Source organism: Nestor notabilis, unplaced genomic scaffold (assembly GCF_000696875.1).
Source record: "Nestor notabilis isolate BGI_N333 unplaced genomic scaffold, ASM69687v1 scaffold8702, whole genome shotgun sequence".
NCBI lineage: Eukaryota > Metazoa > Chordata > Aves > Psittaciformes > Psittacidae > Nestor > Nestor notabilis.
This window is the reverse complement of record NW_009918693.1, coordinates 10,493-38,329: the sequence shown is the minus strand read 5'-3', so window position 1 is coordinate 38,329 and position 27,837 is coordinate 10,493. Positions and strand designations below refer to the sequence as shown.

Sequence of the window (27,837 nt, the reverse complement as noted above, 5' to 3'; positions counted from 1 at the left end):
TAGATTTCAGCAGTACTGATTTTTGGTAAAGTCCATTTCCTAACAGTTGTGGGACAGAGTGCCAAAGTCTTCCTGCAATTCATCCTGCATGCCAGTACACTGTCCAGTATACACAGGTGTGAGTGCTGGGTTTAGGTTTGGCACAAACACCTCTAGTGCTCTCAGCTGCCTCATATAGGATGCCTCCCTCACATCAATAAACTGTGTAACCCTTTCCCAGTGCTGCTGTAGTTTACATCCCCCGTATTTAGAATCAAGACTCCCAAGCAAGGAATGCAAGTTATCACATTTGTTCATTATCCATCTTGACTTTGGGATTACATTTGTATTTTCTGCTCTTCAGGTTGCTCCGTGGAGGTTTTAATGAGAATAATAAAGAGTGACTCCGAGGTCTGTTGTGGTTTTTTTTCCCCTCCCCACTTTAGGAAGATGTGGCCACTGGCTAGTTTGGGAAAGGGTAATTTACTTAAGTATTTTGTGAGACTTGACTTTAGGCTTCATCACCTGAATGCCTGGTAATTTTTAAGGAGCTAAGGCCTCCTCATGGTGTGTTTGTCAAATGTGAAACTGTCATTATCCTTGCTGAGAAGTTTCAGGGTCAAATGCTGAGGGTGGGATTCACCACTAACCACCTTTGGGATTCAAAGCTCAAATCACTGCCCAGGGTCTCACTGGAAATCCGGCAAAGTGCCTAAGTTGAACCTATGTGGACCAAGTCTCAATCCAGTGTGTTAACCACGATGCCTTCTTTTTCACAGGCAAAACCTTTTTCCCTTAAGTTCTTGAGCTGCTTAAAAAATGTTTGTAAACACATGTATACAGAATTCACGTATAAATGATATGTGAAGCCTATAGCTTCACATTTTCCAGTTCATTCACATCTGAATGCAAGACATCACGTGCATTGGGTTTTGTAGGCATGGAGGATATTATTATTGTTGCCATGCATTGTATTTGCATTACAACCTTCCTTAAATGTGCAGCATTATTTTGTTAAGCAATCAGAATGTAAATACCACTGGCACAGCTAGAAAACATTGAAGTAACCCAAGTACACAAAGTATGCAAACTGTGCAGTAAAGCGCACAAAGCCTAACAAGCTCATTAGTACCATACTGCAGTGATTACAGAGCAGAACGCCTTCTGTGGTGCACCAGTCAGGCTATAGAGAAGGAAAGCTTTGCAATGTTTTAATGCAGTATTGTCATCAATTGTGTACTGCTACAGCAGTCATATTTCACTGGCATAAGCTGTTCCAGGAAAGAAGCCTTATTCTCTGCTTGTACCTTGCCTAGGTATCATTCTTGATCAGCCATTAGGCACTATATAATAATCATGAGGATAATAATTAGAAACATAAGAATTATGATCTTTGGTCAGACGAAAGCCCACCTAGCTTGAAAGTGGCCAGAAGTATATTTTTAGGGAAAAAACATGAGAAACCAGTCAAGTATAGAGTGACTTTTACCTAGATATGGCCTTTGATTTTCCAGCAATTAGCAGTTTGTATGTGAAATCTGAAACTAGACTCTGTAGGTGTCCTCTAGCAGTTTGATTTGCATCATGGTCTCTTTTGTAACTTAATGACTCAAAACCAGATAACCAGCAGTCTATTGTTAGTGTCTCTTTAACATCTCTGTCAGTACATATGTATAAATACACACACAAAACAACCATACACTGTCCAGCATATGCGACCTACCCTTAAAAGAAAGGTTCAGATCTTTAGCACAATAATTTGAAAGATCTGACAGAAAGGTTAAAGTTTCAAAGGAAAGTCACCCTGTCATATCATGGTGTCAGAATTATGTCATCTTTTTTCGAGGCAGAGGGTGTTCTAAATGGTCTCTCAGCATTCTTTCCTGAACTGTCTTTTTATGTATCTATGATTATTCAGCTGCTATAACAGAAATTTCAGTTTTAGTCTGAAATAGGAAAATGTCTGTCATTCTGTTTGATCATGTAATACAAATGATATTTCAGCTGGTAGAACCAGAGGAAGGACCTTTAAGGGCTGTGGCCATGTGGGGGCCATAGCTCTTTGGCAATCCATAGCCACAGCACAGGAGCTGAACTGCTGTACGTGCATATACATTCTGGTCACAAGCAATATAGGTGTGATCTATCTTAACAAAAACATCTCTACATTATTCACTGAACACAGGTTGTGGCTCTGGTGGACAGTTACATGGGGATCCTTGCTGCACTTCAGGGTATTCTTGGCAACTGACCTTAGCAACTGATCTGAGCCTCCTTTGCAGAAGGACCCAATCAATAATCAGACTGGTGTGCTGGAAAGGGAGAATATAAGTATATAGGCAGTGATGGTGGTGAAGAAAACTGCAAAATGCTCCGTTAAATGTATCACCTCAATGTCTGCCCTCAGAAACACATGTCTCCGGGGTGAAGTTCTCTTTTGAGAAGTGGTCCATTTTACAAGGCAGGAAGCATTGGGTATGCTCATATCTCGGTCAAAGGATTTCCTATGCAGTGCCAACAGTTATTCAGCAGTACTCATTATGCAGGTGAGATATATCGCAGTGCTACTACTCTGCAACACTCTGCAAATCTCTATACACCATGCACACAATGTCTGAAATATAAGCAAATTTATGCTGCAGTCATCCTTTTTGTGGTTATTAGTGTCATTTAGTATCATCTTCCTCCAGCAAATTGTCTCACCAAGCAAAATGCACAACTGCACTTTAAAGTGGATCACGTTATCACACCTACTTCTTCTGAAGAGCCAAGTGCCATTACTACTTTTCACAAGGAATAACTGCCTAAACTATTTCACATTCTGCAGTGCATCAACAGTGTACTTCATCCATTCAGCTAGCAATTCAGAAGAACGATTGAACAGTAATGCATGAGTATCATATTGTTCTACAATGGAGAGATAAAATCTAGTGCTCACTTTATGCCTTTTTAAATGTTAGAGTGTTCTTTTCTGGAGCCTTTTCATTGAGACTTGCAGTTGTATCACTCCTAATCATATCTGAGGTGTCAATGCGGTATTTGCTTTAAAAATATTACGTTTGCCCATAAAACATATTAGAGGTTTCTCTCTCAACACTACTGTTTAGATAACATAAAATCCTAACTGCACAGTTAATTTCACAGTCAGCCGTAGACCAAAAGGACTAATCAAGGCTAAGTGATGATAAGACTTAATTTCAGAAATATTTTGACATTGTTCACTAGCACTCTTTCTTCCTTTGTGTGCACCTTAATTTCTAGAAGGTAGGTGGAGTATCAAAGAAATAAAACAAGGATGCAGACTGTTAAATGGCAAGATTATTACTAAAATTATGAACTTGAATTCTGGCTTCTGGTGTCAGGGAGAAGAAGAAAATTTGGCTAAGAAGCATACTCAGGAGAGGGGCTAAGGGTCAAATCAACAGCAAGTAACAATCTACTAGGCTGAAAAGCAAAGTCAGAGCCCAGTAAAACTCCTTATCAGACATTTAGAGCTAAGAAGCAGCAAGTGCTTGAGCTAGACAAGCTGCAGCCACTCAATGTCCAGGGATGAGGGTTAAATAAACTGGGAAAAAATAAAGGAATAATGTAGCCAGGGATCACATTTTGCAACTACACATTGGGATAGCTTCTTATGCTTGATTACTATGGCTGTCTCTACCCAGAATTATAAGGGGTCATCAGTTTCCTGGGAGACTGCTTGTGGTAGCCTGGTGGCTCCTTGCACTTTGATTGCTCAGGAGTGCTAGTCAAGAGACTGTCAGGAGAATCACCAAAGTACGCACTCAGGCTCAGATCTCAGTAACTTTTGATAGGACTGACCTTTGTGCCTTTGAAAACCTACCCCTTGCTCTCTGCAAAGCAGTGGCTTCCCATGTGGTCTGTCATGTTACAACTGCAAGTGCTTGGTGTTTCTGTGACCTCTTTTCACTGGTTACCACTGCACTTAGTATCATGATAAAACAAGGATAATGATTCTTTTTTTTGCAATTGTAACTAAAATGTTACCATAGCAGAGGGTATGTGTTGGCCAAGGTCTTTATCATGCAACTGTATGCAGATCACTGTGAATCACATTGTTATTCACTATGTAGTTCAGTGATGCAGCACCAAGGTCACTGGGCATTTTTAAGCTAATGATGAGACCACAAGTCTGATAAATGTGCTTGGTAATCACAGCAAATGTATTGTCATTGTCACAGATGTTATTCTTTCTTCACAAACACAACTAAAAACCACAACCCTTGTGCATGCTCTGACCTCTTCTAAGAATGCCCCATCAGGAACATCAAGGAGGTAAGATTAAACAGACAAGTCATGGCCTACAGCTACAAAATTAGTACTTCTAAAAGCACCATTGCAGTTTACTTGGAATAGACATGCAAGAGGCTAAATGAACATGGAATCAGTGAAGGGCAAATTTTGAAAGAGAGCAGATTTTGAAAAAGAACATATCCATTAGTAATGCCCACACAGGTAGAGATCAATTTCTTATTACAATGATCTAGGCAGATTGACATTAATTACCGAGTTTGTTTTTGTAGCCATTAAACTGCAGTAACTCATTACTTACTGGTCCAGTAGCCTTTTGTTATCTATCAGAAAATACATTAACCACCAAATGCATCACATGACTGTGAACTTTTCCGTTATGTGCAGCGATTCTCCATATCAGATGCTGCAATTGCTGATTTCTTTGAAAGGACACACGTCATCTCCCAGGCTGGGTCACCAGATTGCTAATGTTATGCCCTCAAAAAGTGGTGATGCAGTGCTCAGAACTTGTTCCAGGTCCAGCGTCCTGCAACCTGTCATATGTATGTACATTTTTATTTTTACATATGTATAGGTATATCATATATGTGCATTTTTTTGGCTACCAGGCATGAACAAACCCATAACAGCGTGACCACTAAATATGGTTCTGACAATAGGGGAGGAAAAGGAATTTTAAACCAGACACAGTTTATTGAATTCTTGCTTCACTTATACCCATTATCGATATGAATAAAGGTCAGTAATCCAACATTACTGCAAAATTCACTTAAGACCATTCACTGCACAGAAAATGCCAACATGCGAAAACAGCTGTTTAGCAAGAAGCTGAAATAAATGTGGTGGCAAGAGAGGTCTAAGACAAGACACAGAGCTGTCATGTTTCATTCTTAAATAACATAAACAATGCAGTCATTAAATAAGTTTCACTGCTTTTGTACATAAGCCTTCTGTGACTTCCATGCTAAAACCCAGAAAAGTATTACGCTTTGCTAATGGAGCTATTTCACCAGGAAGCACAGCATGTGTTCAATTCAATGTGTCAGCAGCTTTCAATCCTCACTTCAGTTTACCAACAGTTAAAATACTCAAGGCCTGTATTATAACCTTTTAGAGATGACGTATGACCAGATGATTTTTCATCAATAATGGAACCTTGGTGTCATGGTTTAAGCTGAACCCAGGACACTTGGAACTACAAATGTGGCCCTTGGCTTGCCAAGGGAGGCAGGTCTCTGGATGCAACCTGACATTTTGTCAGCAGCTGCTGTTCAGATAACCATTTTATTGTCATTGCATACTTCGAACCACACCTTAGAGTCCCCTTTCAGTCAGAGTATGTTCACTGTCATACCATCCTGCATTTTGTTGCAATAGAAGAGCAAAATGTTTAGACTACAGCAGAACATGCAAGGTCATTTCTGAAGGTGACCTTGAGTACGTCTGGTGCACAAGAAGTGCAGTGGAAGGCAGGCAAGCACTTTGTCACCTATACCTCTCTTACACTGCCTGTGTCCAACAATTGCCATTTCAAATAACAGACAGGAACTAAGTAAGTGCCCATTTTTGTGTGTGGCTGCGCATTCAGAATTGAACTTTCATGTGCATGCTGTGAAAAGCAAGAAACCAAAGACAGATTATAAACCTTTACTCTCCAAAACCATGATTGTTTTTTTTTTCCCTTTTGCTTTGAAGCTTATGTTTGAGTCTTGTGATTTTTTTTTCTTTTAACTCTTTGGGGTGGAAAGCATGAATTAAAAATCAGTCTGTGACCCATTACTACTTTATAATCCTCTCTTTGGCAAGTTGAAGGTAACAGCTTGCCAAGCTTGTATTTAAACTTTTATGGAATGATGTGAGGTAGTTAAATATGATAGCCCAGGCAAGAGAAAATACAGGAAAGCTAGATGGTGTTAGGACTGTCCAGAGTCAGAACAAGAGTTTATTACCATATATATGATTTGTACTGATCTTAGATCAAAATAGCATTTATTTTTGAGGAAGTAACAGTTTGTAATAGTGACCATAATGTTTTTAGATTCAGGAAGCACACAGGAATAACATCACCAAATGCATCACTATGGTTGTGCTGACCTTCAGAAAGGACAGCTGGGTAAAAATGAGGAATCTTGTTTCAGAGAAGTAGAAGAAGGATGGCTGAGACAGTTAAACCCCTCAGGCAGCATAGAGATCCCTGAAGGACACCATATTGGGAGCACAGCACCAGCAGATACTGCTTGCTGGAAATCCCCTACAAACAGGTAAAAGGAAATCAGTATGGCTAAACAATAAAGTGAGGAATGTTACTGGAATTAAAGAATTAGCACTCAAAATTATGAAGATGCATCTCAGTGCAGAAAAGAAAGGTTGTAAATTCTGAGAGAATAAACATAAAACTATAATTGGGCTAGCATTTGCTTTGTAAATGTTGCAAAATTTCAAGGTGTTCATTTTCCCTGTAAGTAATTCGACTTATCTATGACACCAAAAGACAAATTGATGGCTTGATTCATTGGTTCCTCATGCAGATCAGGATGAAAACGGATACAAAGTGCTGCAGAATAGAACCATTTTATACTTTTTTAGTCAGTATGAATGATAATAAATAGGAAGTGTAGGACAAAAATGTATCTAAATGTTTCCAAACCATCTTTTCTGAACTTCAGAAGAAGTGCAACCACATGAACCATTCCTCATTCAGACATGAGAAGGTGATTAAGGTGATTAGTGCATGGTAAATCAAACTGCCTGATTTTATATAGCCTGGAGTCACTTGACATGTTTATCTCTGCCTCATTAGTGGCAAATTTACTCCCTGATACAGCAGGGCCAAATCTGTTGCTCTCACAAATGCTGACCTTCCACATTCACACGCTTCCCAGCTAGGTCCTACCTAGTTATAGCCACAATTTGCTCCAGGGTCATGCCTCCAACTTTGCCTCTCTGTGCCTGTGTTCATAGCCTTGCAACAAAGAAATGGATAAAAGCAGGATGTGTTTTTCCGTAACTGAATTGTGATTTTTTAAGGAATTGGCTAATGTCCTAGTTTAACTTCAGCTGGCAACTAGGTACCATGCAGCTACTTGCTTACCTTCTTCCCCCACCTCTGGCGAGATGCAGGGAGGAGAATCAGAAGAAGGTAAAACCCATGGGTTGAGATAAGAACAGTTTAATAATTGAAATAAAGTAAAATATAATTTTTAATAAGAAGAATAGGAAAAAGAGAGAGAGAAATAAAACTCAGTAAACCCAAGTGATGCACAATACAATTGCTCACCACCCGCTGACTGATACCCAGCCTGACCTGAGCAGCAATTGGTGGCTCCTGGCCAACTGCCCCCAGTTTATATACTAAGCATGATGTTCTACGGTATGGAATATCCCTTTGGCTAGTTTGGGTCAGGTGCCCTGGCTGTGCTCCCTCCTGGCTTCTTGTGCCCCTCCTCACTGGCAGAGCATGAGACTGAAAAGTAATTGACTTTGGGTAAGCATTACTCAGCAACAACTAAAACATTGGCGTGTTATCAGCATTGTTCTCATCCTAAATACAAAACACAGGATTGTACCAGCTACTAGGAAGAAAGTTAACTCTATCTCAGCTGAAACCAGGACAGTTAAGTACACATTACCTTTTGTTTACTTCTCATGACCTCTAGTCTGAACTAGTTCCACTGGAGCTCAATAAAATGAATTCCAGAATGGTTTGCATGAGAGTTCTCAAAAAATGAAATATGCCAGCAATGGGAAATATTTCTACCAACGGTTCTTTCAATTCAGAAGCACAATCACTAGCCTGAGGATAAACTGATCATCTAATTTACCCCTGACCTGAAAAGGGTCAGGAACACAATTCATTTTATGTATTCTTCAGCACGTTTGCCATACTAAGCTTCTGTGTAAGCACTTGCAGTATCAGGACCCTCTCTCACACAATCATTGGTCCTCTGTCTAGAGAGAGAAATGTTTTGTAGGCATTTCATCACAACAATGAATAAATTGGAGGATAATCAAGATCATAAAAACATACATCAAGAGGGAAGACACCCTAAAACACTGAGGAAATAATCTGCTGCCATTTACTTCCTTCATTCTTCCTTTTATTTCATCTGTTTCTTTTCCCTAGCCCTTGCTACAGCTACATTCATTTTCTCTACCACTGCCTAGCAGATTTTGTTCTTGTTATGGCTGCACACACATCTCCATTTCCTCTTGATGGCTTGATACTTCTAATATTATATTTTGAAACATCATCTTGTGCACTCTGTGCTTCATAGCCATTATAAAAATGTTAGGTTCCTGTAAAACTAAAAGCAGCAAATAGATTTTTTGGGGGGCAGATAAAATTGTGGAGATTTGTATTTTGGTTGCTCAAATACAGTTCTGCCTTGCAGGAAACATTTTTAGGAGTTGCCTTTGCTTTGTGTGGTGCTTTTCTGCAGTGACAGCAGGTGGTCATTTAGTAGCAATTTTAAAATACAACATTCCTGTACATTACAAACTGCACAATAGAGGTTTGGAGAATAGCACATCTTAAAAAAAGAAAACCCAAGATGACATTCCTAGTTTCCCCCCTCTGTTGCAGCAACCTGTTCTTGAGCAATTCTTCAACATCACAAAGCAGGGCCACTCACACTTCTGTTAAAAAACCCAACAAGAAAGCACATTAATTATTAATTAGTAATCATACAAGATGGCAAGATGGGTTTTTTGAAACAAATAAATGTGTATTTTCACTTGATTTACTAGGTCTATTAAATATTTACGTAATTGCTTTCCAGTTACTCTCTAGTATATGTATTATATATTAAACACTCTGAAAATATTTTTTTTAAACTATCATTTATTTCATATTTTTAAACTTTTACTACCTTCTCAATACAAATGTTTTTGTTTAAGCTGTAAGACATCCAAGACACCATTATTGCAGTCATCTACCTGTTAACTTGATTTCTTATTTCATTGACAGCCATTAGGCAAATAAAAGGTAAGTTGTATAATCTAATTTTGTTAATGGAACTTAATGCAATGCTAGGTAATCTAAAAATTAGTAACTGACCTCTTGCCCCTCCACCAACCATAAACAGACTGTAATAAGGTTACCAGAAAACACACCTCAGAAAATGGTTAGAAGTGCAAAAAGTCCATAAAGTAAAGCACATGGGTATGCGATAAGAAGCTGCTGTCCTTCCATAGCCAATGCAGAGGTAAAAATTTTCGAGGCTGATAAACTGCACCATCCAATAACGAACAGAGCTAACAAAGTTCCCAGGGTCCCCCTAGGAGAAAAAAAAGCACAACAGAAGCATGACGGAGTCCAAGTGATAGTATATGTACCACCAAATCTTATAAAACCTGAGTTCATGTCTAGCAGCTTGTTACTGATAAGGTAACTATCACTGGAAGAACCAAGGACTGACTGACATAATTATAACTTAAGTCAAGCCCAAGAAACAAATTAAAACAGGAACAGGAAACAAAACGGTAATTTCTTCACCATGGATAAAAGCAGCATCTTCAACAGAAGTACTGCTAAAAAGACAATGCATTTCCAAATGAAGGTTCTGGGTCTCCAGCAGATGTAGCAGCTAAAGTATAATTTTAAAGTAAGCAAAGATCCTATTGCAGCCAAAATGATCTTGTAGAAGTTGTTAGGATTTGAAATGACACTACAGACCTACTCTTCCATCAGGAGGGCTACTGATCTGATGGAAGGTCACATTTTTGTGACACGTAGCACATGTTTTAAGTGTGCCTTGGATTCTGAGAAGAGGCAATGAGGCTTTTAAGGAATCACACCTCATCTGACCAGGCAGGAAGGTGATGAGTGCCTTCTAGGAGAAAGCTTAACTGGTCTTTTAAAATAGGGTACGCATTGAGTAGAAAGTAAGTGGTGGGAAAAGAACCACTGGAGAAAAATGTTTTGCTCATCCTTGCATCCTTCTCTGCACGCTGAAAGGATGGTGGTTTTCCACACTGCCTCTTGGTGACAGCTGGGCCCTTATAAAGTTACATTCTGCCACCTTTCATGTGCCTGGTGGTCTGCAGAACTGATGATTATGGGTCTGTGTTCAAAAGCCCACTGAAATATTCCTGCAGATTACAGCGAGCTCACTATTAAACCTGTAAGAACAAAATCTTGCCAATAAATAATGTTTCACGTATGCTTTATTTGCACACTGTATTTGCAGCCTGCTTCTGTAAAATGCATGAGATCATGCACGTAATATGCTGCTGAAGCACATAACAAAATCAGCTCCGTTACACTTTCTCTGTGTCACTCTCAAGGACTTAGAGAGTGAATGAGCCTCTGCCACTTGCTAAAGGACTTGCTGGTGCCTCCCTCTTCCAAAGTATCGGTGAAACAGAACCAGAAGTGAGAAACAGACTACGTATACTAGTGGAGAAATAATCTCCACTAATATTATTATTCTAATTAAACCATGATGAGTAAAGCTCTCATTCTTTAATTGACTTAGTTTACTCAATGCAATCATATCACATAAAATAGTTCATTTCTTGGCAACCCAGACTCCAGGCCAACAAAGTACTTGGTGTTGTCAGTGGTTGGAACTTTGGGGGAGGAAGGAGAGAATTGATTTTAAGGTGACTCAGCAACTCATTGCAACTTTAACCCATTAAAGATAAAACATAAACAACCATGTGATTTAATATCCTTAGTTCAAATGTTCTTTAAGCTTGCAGCCCAGAAAGCCAACCGTATCCTGGGCTGTATCAAAAGAAGCATGACCAGCAGGTCAAAGGAGGTGATCCTGCCCCTCTACTCTGCTCTCGTGAGACCTCACTTGGAGTATTGTGTCCAGTTCTGGTGTCCTCAACATAAAAAGGACATGGAGCTGTTGGAGCAAGTCCAGAGGAGGGCCATGAGGATGATAAGAGGGCTGGAGCACCTCCCGTATGAAGACAGACTGAGAAAGTTGGGGCTGTTCAGCCTGGAGAAGAGAAGGCTGCATGGAGGCCTCATAGCAGCCTTCCAATATCTGAAGGGGGCCTACAAGGATGCTGGGGAGGGACTCTTCATTAGGGACTCTAGTGGTAGGACAAGGGGTAATGGGTTTCAACTTAAACAGGGGAAGTTTAGATTAGATATAAGGAAGAAGTTCTTCACAGTGAGGGTGGTGAGGCACTGGAATAGGTTGCTCAAGGAAGTTGTGAATGCTCCAGCCCTGGAGGTGTTCAAGGCCAGGCTGGACAGAGCCTTGGGCGACACAGTTTAGTGTGTGGTGTCCCTGCTCATGGCAGGGGGGTTGGAACTAGATGATCTTAAGGTCCTTTCCAACCCTAACTATTCTATGCTTCTATGATTCTATGAGTCTATGATTCTATATGCATTGGCATTCAGGGAAATTACACTGGGCTCTGTGAACCAAGATCCTGGTTTCTGTTTCAAGCAGATATGCTAGGATGGTCACCTAAACAGTTAGCCAGAAATTCAGAACTTGTATGGATGGTGCTTTGAGCAGGATCCCATGCTGGCAGAAGGCTGGGATACAACAGGAAAATACTGTGCGATGACAATTTTCAGCTAGTACAATGACTCTTTAGGGGACTATCACAAGGTAGTACAGCTTAAAGCTGTGGCTGCTCTGCCATGAACTGAAGTCCAGTGGTCCCTCATGGGCTGTTCCAGGACTGGCAGTGAGCAGGATGGAAAGGTGGCATAAAATCATGCTGGAGCCAAGAGATACCTCTGTGCGCTTATAAATTCAGCCTTGACCTAACAGCATGTTACTGCCAAAATGAATGGTTTGGCTTTTTCAGAGAGCTTGTGTCTGGCATGTCCATGAGGGCCAAATACTCAGGCAAAAGGCAGATGGCATGCTCACAGTGACCAAGAGGATTTGGTGTGTGCTAGCATGCGACTGAGTTAGGGACAAATGTGAGTGGACCCTCTTTACTCTCTCTCACAAACTGCAGATGTGGTCATCATCACTAAATGGGTCCTTTGCATCAGCTGGGTTTGAGAATCTTTTCCTCCACTCCTACACTCATTTCCTTCACTGTTTATTTAAGGAAATGGCTTGACCACTCTGCTCGGGGATTTGATAGTAAAGAATTGTTGTGTATTTTTCCAGAAAAACAGTCTGCTGATCTTTCTACCATAAAGATGACCTAATCAGCTTGGGCTCAGACATGATATCAGCAAACAAATCCGGTTCCACACAAGTTTGCATAGGAGAACTGGTTTTCAGTACTATTCCACACCCAAAACACTCCCTATTTTTCTATAGTTGCAGTGAAATAGCTAATCATAAAAATTGAAAATTGTTGGATTAGTATGTATCTTTGTGTGCATTATATTACATATCTTTCCTGTGAAAACAAACATTTAAGTTCTGTATACTTTGAAACAGAAAAAAATAACAGTTTAAAAAATATTTTTAAAAATCATTAACGTATTTCTGGCTTTGCCATTTTAAGTAAGTTTCAAAATTAAAAATATTGAAATGTATGTCAGATTTTAGAGTTGCCACTTTATGTTAATAGCACGTTGGTAATAGTTAACCTGAGTACTTGCTGTGTTCAAGTAATTTCATAGAGTGAATGAGAAAGGACTGCAGAATTCTGTGTACAGGCATGAAACATTATCAATTCATATCAGAAATAATGGTTTAATTTTGTAAAGACTTTCATAGTACAGTATTTGAAGATTTTCAAAGGATGTGATTTCTGTAAATTCACAGCATTTTACAAATGTGCAGCATGTGCTTGGGGATTCCTTGTACAGATAACAGTACCCTGCGCAGTTGTAACAGCTGGTTTGTAGTTCGCCCCATCTGTCCTATAATTATGCATCTGCACCTTTTATTAGGGTGGATTATTAAACAGGTTAATCAAGAAAATATGGGAAGTGTAGGAGAACAGAGAATAAATGGCTTCTTGAGTGTTACTAACATTCATCTCATTAAGGACAGCTCAGAAACACTTCTATACTTGGTCCAGAGGAGGGCCACGAGGATGATAAGAGGGCTGGAGCACCTCCTGTATGAAGACAGGCTGAGAAAGTTGGAGCTGTTCAGCCTGGAGAAGAGAAGACTGCGTGGAGACCTCATAGCAGCCTTCCAGTATCTGAAGGGGGCCTACAAGGATGCTGGGGAGGGACTCTTCATTAGGGACTGTAGTGATAGGACAAGGGGTAATGGCTTTAAACTTAAACAGGGGGACTTTAGATTAGATACAAGGAAGATGTTTTTCACAGCGAGGGTGGTGAGGCACTGGAATAGGTTGCCCAAGGAAGTTGTGAATGCTCCAACCCTGGAGGTGTTCAAGGCCAGGCTGGACAGAGCCTTGGCGACATAGTTTAGTGTGTGGTGTCCCTGCTCATGGCAGGGGATTGGAACTAGATGATCTTAAGGTCCTTTCCAACCCTAACTATTCTATGATTCTATGAATATGGTCTGGTTAACTCATCATAGCTCCATAGAAACACACAGCAAGGATTTACCTTGTTGTGCCAAAATCTTCAACCCAATATATCATTTCCTTTAAGAATAATATATACATATATATATACACATATATAAAATTGCTGCTTTTCCAAAGGAAACAAACAGGGATTTTCTTATTCATCAGCTGCCAAGTCCCATACATTGCAGATTGGAGACTTAAAAATGTGAATGAACAACAAAGACTAAGGAGGGGAATCATTATTAAAAATATATTAACAACAGATAAAAGCACTGCTGAAGGCCTTCAGGCAAGACCTGGAGCTTCCTTGTACTTTACTGAATGTGAACCAGGAGGTAAACACAGCCTGTATTTCAGAAGGCTTACCAAATGAGGTGGAAGGATAGGTTTGCATACACATTTCCTATTCATAGACATATTACTGAACACCCACCCACAGACACACAGATACACACGCCACCACAGATTTGGTTTTTTTCAGTTTCCAGTTATTTTCAGGTTTGCGATTACACCACAACTATACCTCAGAGTATATGACTCTGCTAATTATTAAACACTTATTCTAATGTTCCAAATTGTTAAGGGTTGCTTGATTATTTCATTCTGTCACACCGAAGTCCGTCTACAGAAGGAAAGGAAACATAAGGTAGGGAGCCTGATACTATGAACAAAAAAAGAAACAGGAAAAATGGCTATATAAAACCAAAGTTCAGCAGTTGCTTTTAAAATTGATACCCGACTTTGGCCGCTGTTGGCTCTGCAGAACAAAAATCACATCTGAGGCTGCTGCAGTTATCAAAGACACTTTCAGTCCAAGTGGGAAGAAGTGGAATTAAGTACTCATACTAAAATAAATATATATCACCACTCTCAAATAGTCCAGTTTTGTCCATCTCACTTACACACATGAATAAAATGGTGTTTTTCATTGCAGTTTTGGAAGCCAAAACTCACTACCTATCCATGTTTCACATAACACTAGCCTTCTGACTTACTGTCCTCCATATAATTCCTGGTGCTATAGGTTGGTACTTACTGTAATGAAAAGATGACTGCAGAAGAGGACAGGATCACCATAGGCAACAGACAATAGCCCAAGACACTTGCAACGCAGCCATGCGAGACTCCAGAGATGCTCATCAGGTTCAGTAGGGCATGCATAGCAAGGCACCCAATGGTACTCATGCCATACACATAGCCAAAATGAACTTTTCCTGCCTGGAACAAATATGAGTAAGCATGAAGCATCAGAAGTGAGCAAGTGATTGCAAAGTGCTGGGAGAAGACAGAATGCAAGCACTAGATTTGTTATTTTTTTCTCATTGACACTGTTTGCTTCGCCTGCATCAGTTCAATTGTAAATGACAGCTGACACTGGTGATTTTTGCATCAAAAAATTCCAAAGTACAACTGTGAGAATGTGCTTGTTGCTATCTTAAAGTTATAAGGTTGATTCACGACCTTACTGTCATTGGGCTCTGAACAGGACAGGAATTGGTTGGGGAGACTTGGGAAGGTCTAATTGGTAACAAACTGAGAAGAAATTATGGAAAGTACATTTTAGTGTCACCTATCTTTCCAATACATGTACACAGGGCTGTGGAAAAGTATCCTAAGTAAAATGATGACATGATTTAGTTGATAGGCTTAATTTTATTACAAACCTCCAACCTCAGGCAGGCCTGCAAAAAACTAGCAGAACTTTGCTGAAAGTGTGCTGGCTTTCAGGGTGAATATGTCCGTTCTTCCCCTTGGCTACCATGAGAAAGACACAACTCTGTGGTAAGATCAATACAACAGGTTCATTTCAACATAAACCTGAGTAGTTACTGTCAGGTTGTGTTCTTTTTTGTTCCAGTGAATGAAAAAAGAAAAAAACAACTGTTCATTTTCTTCCAGATTTTATTCCTTTGTGTGAATTTAGTGCCTGTGAAAGGTACCAGCCTGACAGCCTGGAGCCTGATGCTTTCTAATTTATACACAAAGCTACTACAACAGGCAACAATGGCCACAGCACCACCAGTTTCTTCATCTCTTGCGATCATTTTGAAGGATCACCTACAGGCACGAAGGCATTGTTCACTTCCAAAAATGAACACTCACAGAAGACTGTTAAATATTTTTTCTCTCTCTTGAAGCTTCTAACAAATGAAATACTGAACGTTGGCTATGCAATACTGCCATTTTCACATCTGTAGCTTTGAAATAAACATTCGTACATCAGAAATAAACAATGATTGAGATGAAGATATTTCTGTTTGCTTTGCCTTGGAACTTTGTATCTTAATGATAGAATGCATTTGTGAAGGAGAAAGCTAAATCTGGAACTCATCCCCTAACTCAGGACCATGGAATAAACTTTTCAAATGAAGGGCCACAGTGCATCATCTTCTTAACACATAACAAGACGTATATACATACTTAAACCACAGGTGCGCCTGTGTATACACACACATGTCTATATATAGCACACACTATATATTGCATATGATAAACCACACAAGAATCAAAATTAATAGAGGTTCTCAGTTTCTTAATCTTTTTGTAGCTTATGGTTGGATTCTTTTGTGATAGATAAGGTGGAAACATACTGAAGCTTTTTTCATGGTTTGCAGTATTTACAAGTATCTCTTCCGTGACTGTTAAGGAGGATTAAGAAGACCCCCCACTTTACTTATCCACAGATTTTAATGAAATCTGGGGGAAATCAACTTTGGGGACCCTTCTTCTCTACCCCTTCCTGTATCCATTAGGGTGGAAACTGATCACTGTATGCCAGCAGTAGTTGAGATGGACAGATAGAAAGCAATGAAGTGGAGAGAGCCTGATCTAGTGCTGATACAGCCTGAAAGTCCTAATGTTGCAGGTTGATGACAGCTCACCAGCTCTAGTGGGAGAGCAGTGAATACATATGTGAAAGACCTGCCTCTATATCAGCACTGTTATCCTATTTTCAGCTTGACCTGGCTCATTGCTGAGCTCTCCTCAGCAGAACTCTGGTTCCAAGTCCTTCAGGTTAGGTCAGGTACAGCCAGGTTGGCTATATCCTCACAATGTCCTGGGTGTTGGCCTGTTTCCCACTGTGTTCAACTGTAAAGGAATAATTTATTCCTGAACTAACAGGGTAAGAAATCTTCCTGGTTTGGTACAGAGGAGTCCTTCACTGGCATTTGTATACTACTGGTATAAAACAATTCTGAAAAATTGACTAGCCAAATAAAATCAATGATAGCTAGAGACAGTGTGAGAGTGCAATACTAGCTAAGATTATTACCAATTACAGTTTCAGCCATTAAAGATTTGTAATAAGCTTAACATGGTTTGGGGCAGACTTTACTACAGAATAACTAAGAAAAGCTCTGTCTCAGACAGATGCAACAACTGCAAGCTAATATTTTAGACTGTTTGTTTCAGTGTATTTAATTATTCCACACAGCACTATTTAGCGGCTTAGTTTAAGATTAAGAACCTACTGAGACAGATGAAGGGAGCACTAACACTACCATTTAACTGAAATCTCCACTTGGTCAAATGCTTGATTTGTGGGGCAGAGGAATGAGAGAGTGAAAAGAAAGCAGCTGAACGTATCGTCACCAGTTCTACTCTTTCTTAATATATGTAAATATATTGACTCACACACACGGGAATACTCCCAATTCACAGTGATATAAGCAAAACCAGAATCAGGCTTGATTAGTCTGACAGGCTTTGATGAATGGAAAGGGCTAAATTTGTCCTCAGAAGGAACAAGGTTAAAAGAAAGTCAGAATTTTGTGCACTTGTTTGCATCTGCCTAGAGTGGGGGTACTACTATCCTTAGTTTAAGTGGATTGGGAAGTCTGATTTCATACAAATTACTATGCAAAATGCAAAGCAGCTGAGACTCAGACTTCTGCTTACTTTCACACTGTGTTGTTTCTCTATCTGCAAAGGAGCTGTCCTGCTTCAGTATGAGGAAGATCAAGTCCCGCCATCAGGCTAACAACCCTTTCCTCTTTTTCGCTGTGCTTTGAAAGAACAGTTACCATCTGAAGAATGTCTTTGCATATTTTTCTGTAATTAAAAGCTGAAACTGAATAAAATTTATAAATTATTTTTGGAAACAAGCTCTCAACCAGATTATACTCCTGGTGCTATTAGAAGAGAACTATTCGGGTACAAAAGGATATCATGGCTTACACAGCTGATGAGCCACTTTAGTATTCAAATACATCTCAGATAAAATGAGCAGGCCCATGGAAATCCCACAGACTTATTGCTGTGAATTTGTAGCCCTAAAACATTGTATCAGAGGAGTTCTGCTGGCCTGAAACTGGAGCACTGAAAATAGTTGTTTTTCTAATGATGCTCAAACTGCTTAATATCCTAGAATAAATATGGCAATTAGTTTATTTCAATAACAGTACTTCAACATTCATTAGAATTGTTGGCTATTCAGGGATCAAAATCAATAGCAACCATTTTTCTTTCTTTTAGCTTTCCTTTCATTTTCCTAATTACAATCAATTCAACACTTTCTCCTTTTATTCCCCTCATACCTTTATTTCTTTAGATGGAAAATAGCCTGTCTTCTCTAGCTTCCCACCTTCTTTTCATTTTATTCCATTTCCTCCTGCCTCTTTCACCCTTTAAAAAGATTTTTATATTTATGGGGACATAAATAATAATACTTGTCATTTATATTGCAGTTTGCACATTCAAGGTACTGCACTGACATTACAAATTGAGTAAGAACTTGCAAGAATCTTCTGATTCAGCACTATTTATCACAGAGGAGATGGAGAATTAGAGCCTCATCTCTCTCACCTCAGTTGCAGAGCAGTAAAGCCCTTCCCAGAATGGTCCCACCTTATCCCTGTCTGATGAACTGCTGATGATGATCAGAGCTGTACTTCAGCAGCACTGGAGAGCCCCTGTTGTCAGCAATAAATAGATGAATTTGAAGTACTGTACAATCCCTGTTCAACTTTCCTCCTCTAGGAAAGCTATATTCATAAAGAAGAAAGAGGTTAAACAGGCTACCATTTTTGTTTAACAGATGATATAGAAAAAGAATACAAACTAAGAAAGGACTAGAAAAATTTATAGCAAGGTATTGCAAATTTGAGGTGGAGAGGAAAAGACTGTATCCATTACCTTTCTCAAATTATTCTAGTTACATAAAGATTATTATAATATTTTTTTATATCTCTGCATTTCCCCAAATAACACTGAGAGAAGACAATTTCAAAACAATAGCAGGACTGTTAGAAAAACTGGGCTGGTCTGTTATGCCTTTTTATTCCTTCCTTTATTCCTCCCTTTATTTCTTCCTTCAAAGCCTTCTTGATAGGTCTTACCTAGTGTACACTGCTTTGCTTTGGGGGTCCAGAGCCTCTCCAGGATAAACACTGCACAGATCTGTCCTTTGTTCATATTAAATCCTACCCTAACGTATGGGGTGGTATTTTGTTTCCAGTGGAAGTAATACGTCATTTTACCTGTATTACATCTACATTACATTTAAATTTTATGCAGGTACTTTCAAAGCAAGAAGACTTTTTAATATATAATCTCAGAACAAACGGCAGCGAATGACTAATTTTATGCCAGTACTACATCTTCTGCAACTTCACATGCATTATCAACTAGCTTGTTATGAAAGAAATCCCTGAAGATTTCTACCATATCCTACCAGCAGCAATGTTGCTCCAAGGGCCAAACAGAAAACCATAGGTCCAGTGAGGTCTGTCTCATTCATGATGCTGCCATCTGCAGGCTTCATTGGATTTAGGACTGTTAACGTTTTTTGCCATATATGCTCAAAATTGATCCCAAGCTCTGCAACCAGAAATTCTAGGGTTGTTAATTGCTCCCAAGAAAACAATGCTTTTACAGAAACACATTAGGTATCACAAAACCCCAAACAAGCAATCAAATTAATTGTTTTAATGAAGATAATATTGTAGTCTGTATTAGGCACAGGATGTCCCTGATACATAAGCAATATATTTGAGAGTCAGTCCTGATTCTAAATTGGAATATTAATTTATTAAATCCAATTTTAGGCAATGAACCAAAAAAAAAAAAAATGCCCTCAGCATTTTTGAGTTAATATTTGTTTTCTCTGTATTTAAAACACATGTATCTAATGCTTCACCAACTGAAATGTTGAAAAATATGCTAATTAACAGTAACTGCAGAACTCAAGATACTGTAGAACACTGAGGACAGAGATATATCTGCTTTAATTCTAGCAAATCTGACAAGAGATGTGTCTCAAGACTGAGCTGCCAGAGGCACTTAAAAATGACATCTGCCCCTTCAAGGCAAGTTAATAATACTTTGTACAGTGATGTATAAGCTTTTTTTTGCATTTAAAAGTAATTATTGAGGACCCCTAGAAAAGGGACAAAATTCTTCACATTCAAGTCAATAGAAATTCTGACATTAATTTTACTGGGGCAAAGATGTCTCTTATAACTTCTTCAGGAACACTTCAGTTTTCAAGAGAATCATCTTCCCTGAGATACTTCAGTAAGGGAAAAGTTGTGTTCAAAACTGGGTGCCAGAATTACTGAGACTGACAATGTGTCAGATCTGTTTGGAAAGCCAAGTCTTTATCTTATTCCACTGATCCATCATCTTGAGCTGAGCCAAACCATTATATAAATAAAGTTATTCTGTATTAAAATTGGTCAGATTTATGTGGTACACAGAAAGGAACATCTTTGAAGCCCTGTGGATCAGAAGCAGTCGTATTTCAAAATCCTTTTCGCAGGGTGATCTGCATGTGGATTTAAATGTTTGAAGGTCTGAGAGGTAGAGAACTAGTAGTTACCTATATCAGTGTGATCTTGCTGATTTTAGTGCAGTAGTAGTATCTTTTAAGTAGTAAAAACTCCATTTGCCTTCCAGGATGCAAAAGCAGGCTGAATATGCTCTTTCTACAATATGCTGAAATAATCACAAACAGATTATCTGATTGTTTTTTTAATGTAGCACAAGTAGCATTAGGATGGTTCAATCATCATAAAGAATGATTCTGTTTGTGTAGTTAAATGATCAACTAATTGAAGCTGAAAGCAGCTTTCTCAATTTTTTTCCCACTGAAACAAGTTATCTAGCATCTTAAAACTATTAAAACTATTAAATTTATTACTAGATATGCAAAAAGGATTATTATCAGTATTTATTAATTATAGATGTTCCGGTGTGTGTGCAGGATAAACATGGAGTGGAAAAAATACTTGGAAATGTGGATGCAAATATTACTGTTATGCTGTCATCTAGTGGTAGTAAACTATATGCTATACATGGCATCAGCTGCCTAAATCCAGGGCAAATTCAGGTGAGAAAATGTAGGTTTGGGGGCCAGGGGCTGTTTGAAGCTCACATAACCTGGCAAGGAAGCTTTGCTGCAGTTTCTCTAGAGGTAAAGAAAACCATAGGTACCCCCAGGAACCATGCACATATTGTCCATAGTTTTATTTTTACCTTCTAGCAAAGGAGGTTCCTCATCAAATCCATCAGCATAACTAAGATGGGAGAGAGTGTTGGGATTGTATGTTGGCTGCAAAATCTGACCTGTGTAATTCTGAGAGGATGGAAGCATTTCCGATGGGGCAAAAGCACCGGCTGGAGGTTGCTCTCCTGTCTGGCTCCTAAGACAAGAAGCAAATCACAGCAATCCAAGTAACTGCAATGAGAAGCTTCACAACAGCTTAGAGCTGTTCACCATGTACCACAGTTTAAATCTAAAGCTATTTTCAATCTGGAGAACCTGGGCACAGTATCCATTGTGTGTAGTGAATGCTGAGCTGCTGATCATGACTTTACTTCCCTTCACTGCAACTCCCTCTGAAACTAAGCAGGGCTGCTTGCCGGTTTGCAGCACACTGCAGCCTAAAACACCCACTTCTGTGCCCACCCAGCTCAGATAATGGCGCAGTGCAGGCCCCTGGACTGGAGTGAGAGAAAAGGGAATTTAGAAGCTGTGAGGGCACCCACAAATTGAGGCACTCCTGACTTTTCCACTAAGCAGCCTGGTGACACTCCTTAGATGTATCTATATACAGCTATTGAAAGAGCCATATATACAGATTATTTTTTTTTTTTTTCTGGAATCTGAGAAGGAGGCTACAGAATTTCTAGCAACAGGTGCCCTAAAATCCACATTAACAACATGAAAGTCAGTCACTCCAAGTAGGTAAACAACCTGTAACATCTGTACGTATAAAAGTAGCACAAAACCCAGCCTCCTACTGCAATCCTGTAAAAATCTCCTTAAGGGCAAAACTCTCAGAACTTCTTCCCTCAGTGTCCCTCTTCTATGGGCAGAAGTCACCAATAGGTTTAAAAAATGTAAGAAAATAATGAAATAAGATTCTTCTTGTCTTTCTACTGCTACTGCTTGTGTTTCTCCACTATAACTTCCACTATATTGATTATGCAATCCTTTTTAGCATACTTACTTTCTGCTTCCACAGAGATTTTTGTTAGACCCATAATTGTTGTCACCTTCTTCCTGGTCATCTATGGTATAATTGGACTGGTAAAAGTCAATCTGAAACTGCTCAAAATTTGACATTCTGGTTGGAAAGAATATGACAAATATCAATAAAATAGGTTTTGCAACAAGCCAATATCTACGTTTTGAACTGTCCTAAATTTAAATGAAAACAACAACCTTAAAGCCACAAACTCAAATGAATCTTTCTGTAAAAACTCATGACAATTTAGAAGTGACAAAAAAGGACTATCTACTTTCTTTTTCTTGTAACAAAAGAAATTAATCTTCTGCTACTGTTAATTATTATATATTAGTTTACAAGTGGTATACAAGATTTTCTCTCTTGTTACTGTTACAAAAAAATGATCATTTTTAAAGAAGAAATATATCAATTAAACTATTGCTTTAAACAGTTCATTTTTCTACTTAAGAAAAATGTGGCCACATCTGAACACTTACTTAGAAATAAATATTTTTTTAAGTACTTTGCATTTCAAAAACAGTTAGTAATTTCAGCTATTTATGTTTTGCAATATTATGTATCAACAGAAAAATACAAATACATTCACAGAATTCAAGGTTTTTGTTTAAGGACACTGTAGTTAGCATATTAGGAGTAGCAGAGAAGAGTTCTCACTGATTAGCTACATGCGTTTGAAAAGGACAGCATACTGAAGAGTAAAGGAACAGTAAATAGTAAAGAATAATAAATAAAATATGTCACAGCATGTGTTTCATTCCTGCTGATCCATAGTTCAACTCTGTAGCTATGGACTGATTAGACTAAGAAAGGAACAACTTGTCTGTTTTTCCTTCTATATTGTGATTAACTGTTTTTATAACTATTTGAATTTTGCACACACTGGGCCTATTTCACATATCCTGCATGTGGGCAGGACTGGTTGTCTGAATCATATATAAGCAATATAAGAAATGAAGCACGTAGGTTCTGTGACATTATGTAACTTTCGGAATTGTAGAGTGTTTCAGATTTTTTATTAATTCTTAGATTGGTCTAGGTGCTTCTTATGTTATTAGCACGGATGAATATAAATCCACAAAACAGGTTCAAAATTGGCAGATTTACCTTCTGTGCTTTGAGCCATGTCCCTGCACATTGCAGGGGAATTGGGGTAGCTGACCTTTGAAGGTCCCTTTCAACCCAAATGATTCTATGATCCTGTGATTCTGTGAGTAAGAGTATCCACAAGGACTGACCCTGTTTCACCTCAGTATTGCTTTTATGCTGAGCCATAGCTGGAAAAGACATTACACCTGCTCAGAGCAGTTCATGGGTTCAAGGAGTCCCTGGACCACTGATGAGGTGAGGCTGGGGGCTGCTCTGGGGATTGCCTGGTCCAACCCTCTGCCCAGTGCACGGTCACTGACAACAGACCACGCTGGGCCGTGTCCCATTGGGTTTTGAAAAGTCTAGCTTCATCACTTTACTCCTTCCCATCAGGTGGTTATATTCATTGATGAGATCCCCCTGAGCTCTCTCCTCCCACCTAACATTCTTAAGTGATTGAGGGAACGGTCTGAGCAGGACTTGCCTGTAAATGCATAGATGCATGCATGTGTTCTACCACTTGGATGGCATATATGTAGTTAAACTCCTGACTGATAATCATAACCATATCCAATTTACTCAGATTTTCATGTAAGATATTAAACTCTCCTAGCATTTCCCATTTTTTTTTCACTTTTGCCCTCTTTTCCAACTTTCCAAATGCCATTGGCAAAATATACTTTTCACCTCACAGTTACTCTCACTGTTATCTCTATATTTATCAAGCACATGCTTCTTATAGGAAAGTTCTTTGCAAATCTCTTTTTAAGTTAGAAGTTATAAGGATTAGTATTTCATCAGGGACCTTGAAATGCTGGAAATTCAAGTTTCTAATTTTTTTTCCCATAAGCAGACTTATCTGTGGAGACCTAATTCCTGCATTTACCTAAGCATTCAAAGTAGAAGTTACTCTTATGTTATTTTATTAACAGCTGGCCAATCGTGCAGGATTTCCAAATTTAGAAAAGAAATAATTTTTACATTGTAAATATGAATTAATAGAAATTAATCATACTAAGCTATTTACTGTGATTTTATTTGGATTTGCACACATTCGTTCAATAAAGATTTTACATGGAATATGTTTTAAAAAACTTCAGTTGGTACCTCTACCCCAACAGTTCAGTTCCAGAAAGTCTTTAATGTTCTTTGCTGTCACTATAAGGAATGAAATAATTATTTAACCAGATATGCTACAAACTGTATAATGGAGCTCAGAAAAGATAAATTTATTTTCCAGAAGAATTTGGAGTTAAGGTTACTTACTTTTTAAGATATTTGATGAAAATCCAGTCTGTTGAATTACATGTTGGAGAACACCTAAAATATCCTCTTGCTTCAGCAGGGATGATCTTGGTGCTATTTATAAGGTTCTAAATTTGATCTTTGAACAGATGCATATGAAGGAAAAAAACCCACAACCTGTCAGTATCATGGCCAGCATTTGACAAGTGCTAACAATAAGCAGAAAAGGATAGGAGTCTTCAATGCAAGCAGAACAAAATGAACAAATATTGGTCCATATATATATTTCAACTCTATCATTTAGATTGTAGTTTAGAGTTTCCTTCTTAGATAGGTATTTATGAAGATCTTGGTGGACCCTCATGAGCTGAGCCATTAGATAGCAAAAAGTTTTAACAATGTAGTAATACTTGTTAAATTAGTAGGGTAAATTCATTTACTTGGGGGTACATTTCTAGCAGATTCATACAGCCTTAGGGCCATTCGTTGGGGCTGCAAAGGGAGCTTTTGGTCTATCACGTGCCTCCCAGGGTGAACACGATGCTCCCTTGGACTGCAACAGCTGAAGGAGGGAGAGTGAAGGCACCGTAGGGCCAGTCAATGTGTAGGTATTAGATTAATGGTTAATTTTTTTCATGCAATGCTCAGCATGGTATCTTTCATTACCTGACCTGTTACGAATAAAACATTAGGAAACTCTGTTCTATAGTCCTGCTTACTGGAAAACTTGTAGCACAGTATGGATTTTTGAAGCAGCATTTAAACTTCAAAGGCAGCATTTCTATTTACACATGCTTTAGTATCAGATACTTAACCAGTTCTAACAGGTGCTGCCTTTTTCACTTCTTTATTGGAAAGCTTCCCAATTGGGCTGGTTAATCTAAGGAATGGGACATTAAATGGTATGTATTATCAGGTCATTAATCTATGCCCAGGTGCATATTAGATTCTGTGAGGTTGAAGACCAAATTACTTAAATTTCATTTGGAGAATAATCATGCCCTGTTAATACATGACTTACAATGCTAGGAAAGAATTATAATACAGGTGCATTTTTAAATAAGAAAAAAAGAAGTATACCAAGTTTTCACTCAGTTTTTATGTCCAAAAAAAGAGCCCAGAAGAGAAGGATGGTGAGAAGTAGAAAAATATAACATTTGTGTCTGGTAATTAAGGGTAATCTAACTATGGCATTTATTACAGCTATTGTTAAGCCTCCTTCATGCTCTTAGACCTCTCTCCTGTCATTTCCAGAGTAACGGTTCATGCTGCTACACCCACCAAGGTGAACTTTCAGTTTCAATTCTTATCAAACTGCTAATGTCTATAATGTCTAGTCATCTCAGTTTAGATAATATGGTTTGAGCTTGTGTATATCAGATCAGTGGGGCTATGTTATAGGATTAATTTCTGTTCTTTAGGAAGGCAATTTAAAAAAAAAAATTTAGGGATAGAAAAAGCCTAATTTGCTAGAGTTATGCCTGTTTATTTTCATCAGAAAATTGACTTGGTTACTTTTGCTAATTTCTGGTAGATCAAGTTACATATATGTTCATATATAAATGCATACAAATATATACATGTATGCATACTGGCTCCCAGATAAGAGATTGGAATAATTATCACTCAAGGCACTTCAGAGAAGGAATTTCAATAAATGGAAAAGAAATACTGTGGCTGGTAGCAGTTTATGGTTGCAGAATATCTTAATAGCTGTTTAACATACTGCAGTTAGTAAGAAAGCCACCAGAAAATTACAGGAAAAAACAAAAAATTTAAGTTGAAACTGAAACATATATATTCTTCCCCATATATAAAATTAAAATATAATATACTTTATCATACATATTATGTATGAATTATACATGTATACTGCATTAATATCCATGTGCATACAGACATATGAATGGGCATCTGAAATACAACAATGGAAAATACTATTTTGAAATTATGATACAGAAAATTGAAAAATAAAAAGATAAGATTGAGTAGTTGTGACCAGAACTTTCTATCAGAAAGTGACTGATAGAAACAAGGACTGTCCACATATATTAGAAGCAGACAGAATCATACCAGTATTATCATTCTCCTATCAGATGAAAAAGTAAAGGGATCAATTAAAAAAAAAAAAATAAAAAAGAAGGAGACAGAAACATTTAATTAGGACTGTTCAAATCAATATTTTTAAATTCTGTATCTAAAAGTTTTAGAAGAACTGGTCAAAAACTTTCTACATTGTTGAGATGCAAAACAGCAGGAAAGTCCTAGAAGATCAAAACTAAGTAAATATGCCATTTTGTAAAAGGTTAAATGTGAGGCCCTTAGTAATTATTGGCCTGTCACAGTGCAATTAATCCTAGGAAACTATGGGCTCAAATACTAAATAACAGAATCAATGAATCCAATCAACATAGGCTTTTGGAAACTAGCTCATTTCAAACTAATTTATTTTCTAACAAGGTTTGTAGTTGGGAAAGGTAACTACTGATGGCCTATATTTATACAAGGCATTTTACTTGATTTTGCTTCAATAAATATAGGACCATCACTGCTTAATGGGACAACCATTATACTGATTAAATAAGAGCTATCAGATGTGTCTCAAATGTAACTGTAAAAAAGTGGAGGATTTCTAACGGTGCCTTACAGGAGAGAAGCCTTACGAACCTCATCTAGCAGATCCTTTGAAGCAAAATCTACCAACCAGAGCCAGTCACAGGGTAGTTTGACCAGAACCTGTTAGGACAAAACAGACAGCAAATAATAAAAAGATCCTTGAAGCTATTTGTCAATGTAAAATAAAAGTCAGAGCAGAAGAGCTTGTAAATTCTTACAGTGACAGCAGCAGTTGACCACAAGGGCAGTATCCCAACAGTGCCAGCAGGTTTCATGTAATAATCCGTATTGATCTGATAATCAGATGATATTATATTTTAGTTCAGGTAGGGAATTAATTCAGTAATGCTCCATGACATTTGCTTATCCAGGACTGAAAATTAGATAGTTGTATTGGGTCTGGCTGAGTTGGAGTTCATTTTCCCCATAGGAGCCCTCCCAGTGCTCTGCTTTGTATTGGTAGCTAGAAAGGTGTTGATGACACATCAGGGCTTTGGCTCCTGCTGAGCAGTACTTGCACAGCATCAAGGCTTTATCTTCAACATTCCCATCACCAGTAGGCTAGAGGAGGGCAAGGTATTGGGAGGGGACATCACCAGGACAGCTGATCCAAACTGAGCAAAGGGCTACTGCATACCATATGGTGTCTGCTCACATAAAAGGGGCATGATGTAGCATCATTTTCACCACTTTTGACAAAATGGGTTATTAATGAAAATATCTTAAAAAATTCTGG

At 38.4% G+C, this 27,837-nt stretch overlaps 1 protein-coding gene across 1 annotated transcript; it reads right to left on the bottom strand.

Annotated features, from left to right (window-relative positions):
- Window positions 1–9,367: 9,367 nt before the first annotated feature.
- On the bottom strand, window positions 9,368–24,523 carry YIPF7 (Yip1 domain family, member 7). Its single transcript, XM_010009856.1, has 6 exons — window positions 24,507–24,523; window positions 22,134–22,250; window positions 21,157–21,323; window positions 19,355–19,500; window positions 14,717–14,898; window positions 9,368–9,530 (listed from the first exon to the last, which is right to left on the bottom strand). Exons 2-6 carry the CDS (start codon window positions 22,247–22,249, stop codon window positions 9,368–9,370), a joined length of 774 nt encoding a protein of 257 aa, XP_010008158.1. The 5' UTR covers window position 22,250; window positions 24,507–24,523.
- Between the last annotated feature and the right edge of the window lie 3,314 nt (window positions 24,524–27,837).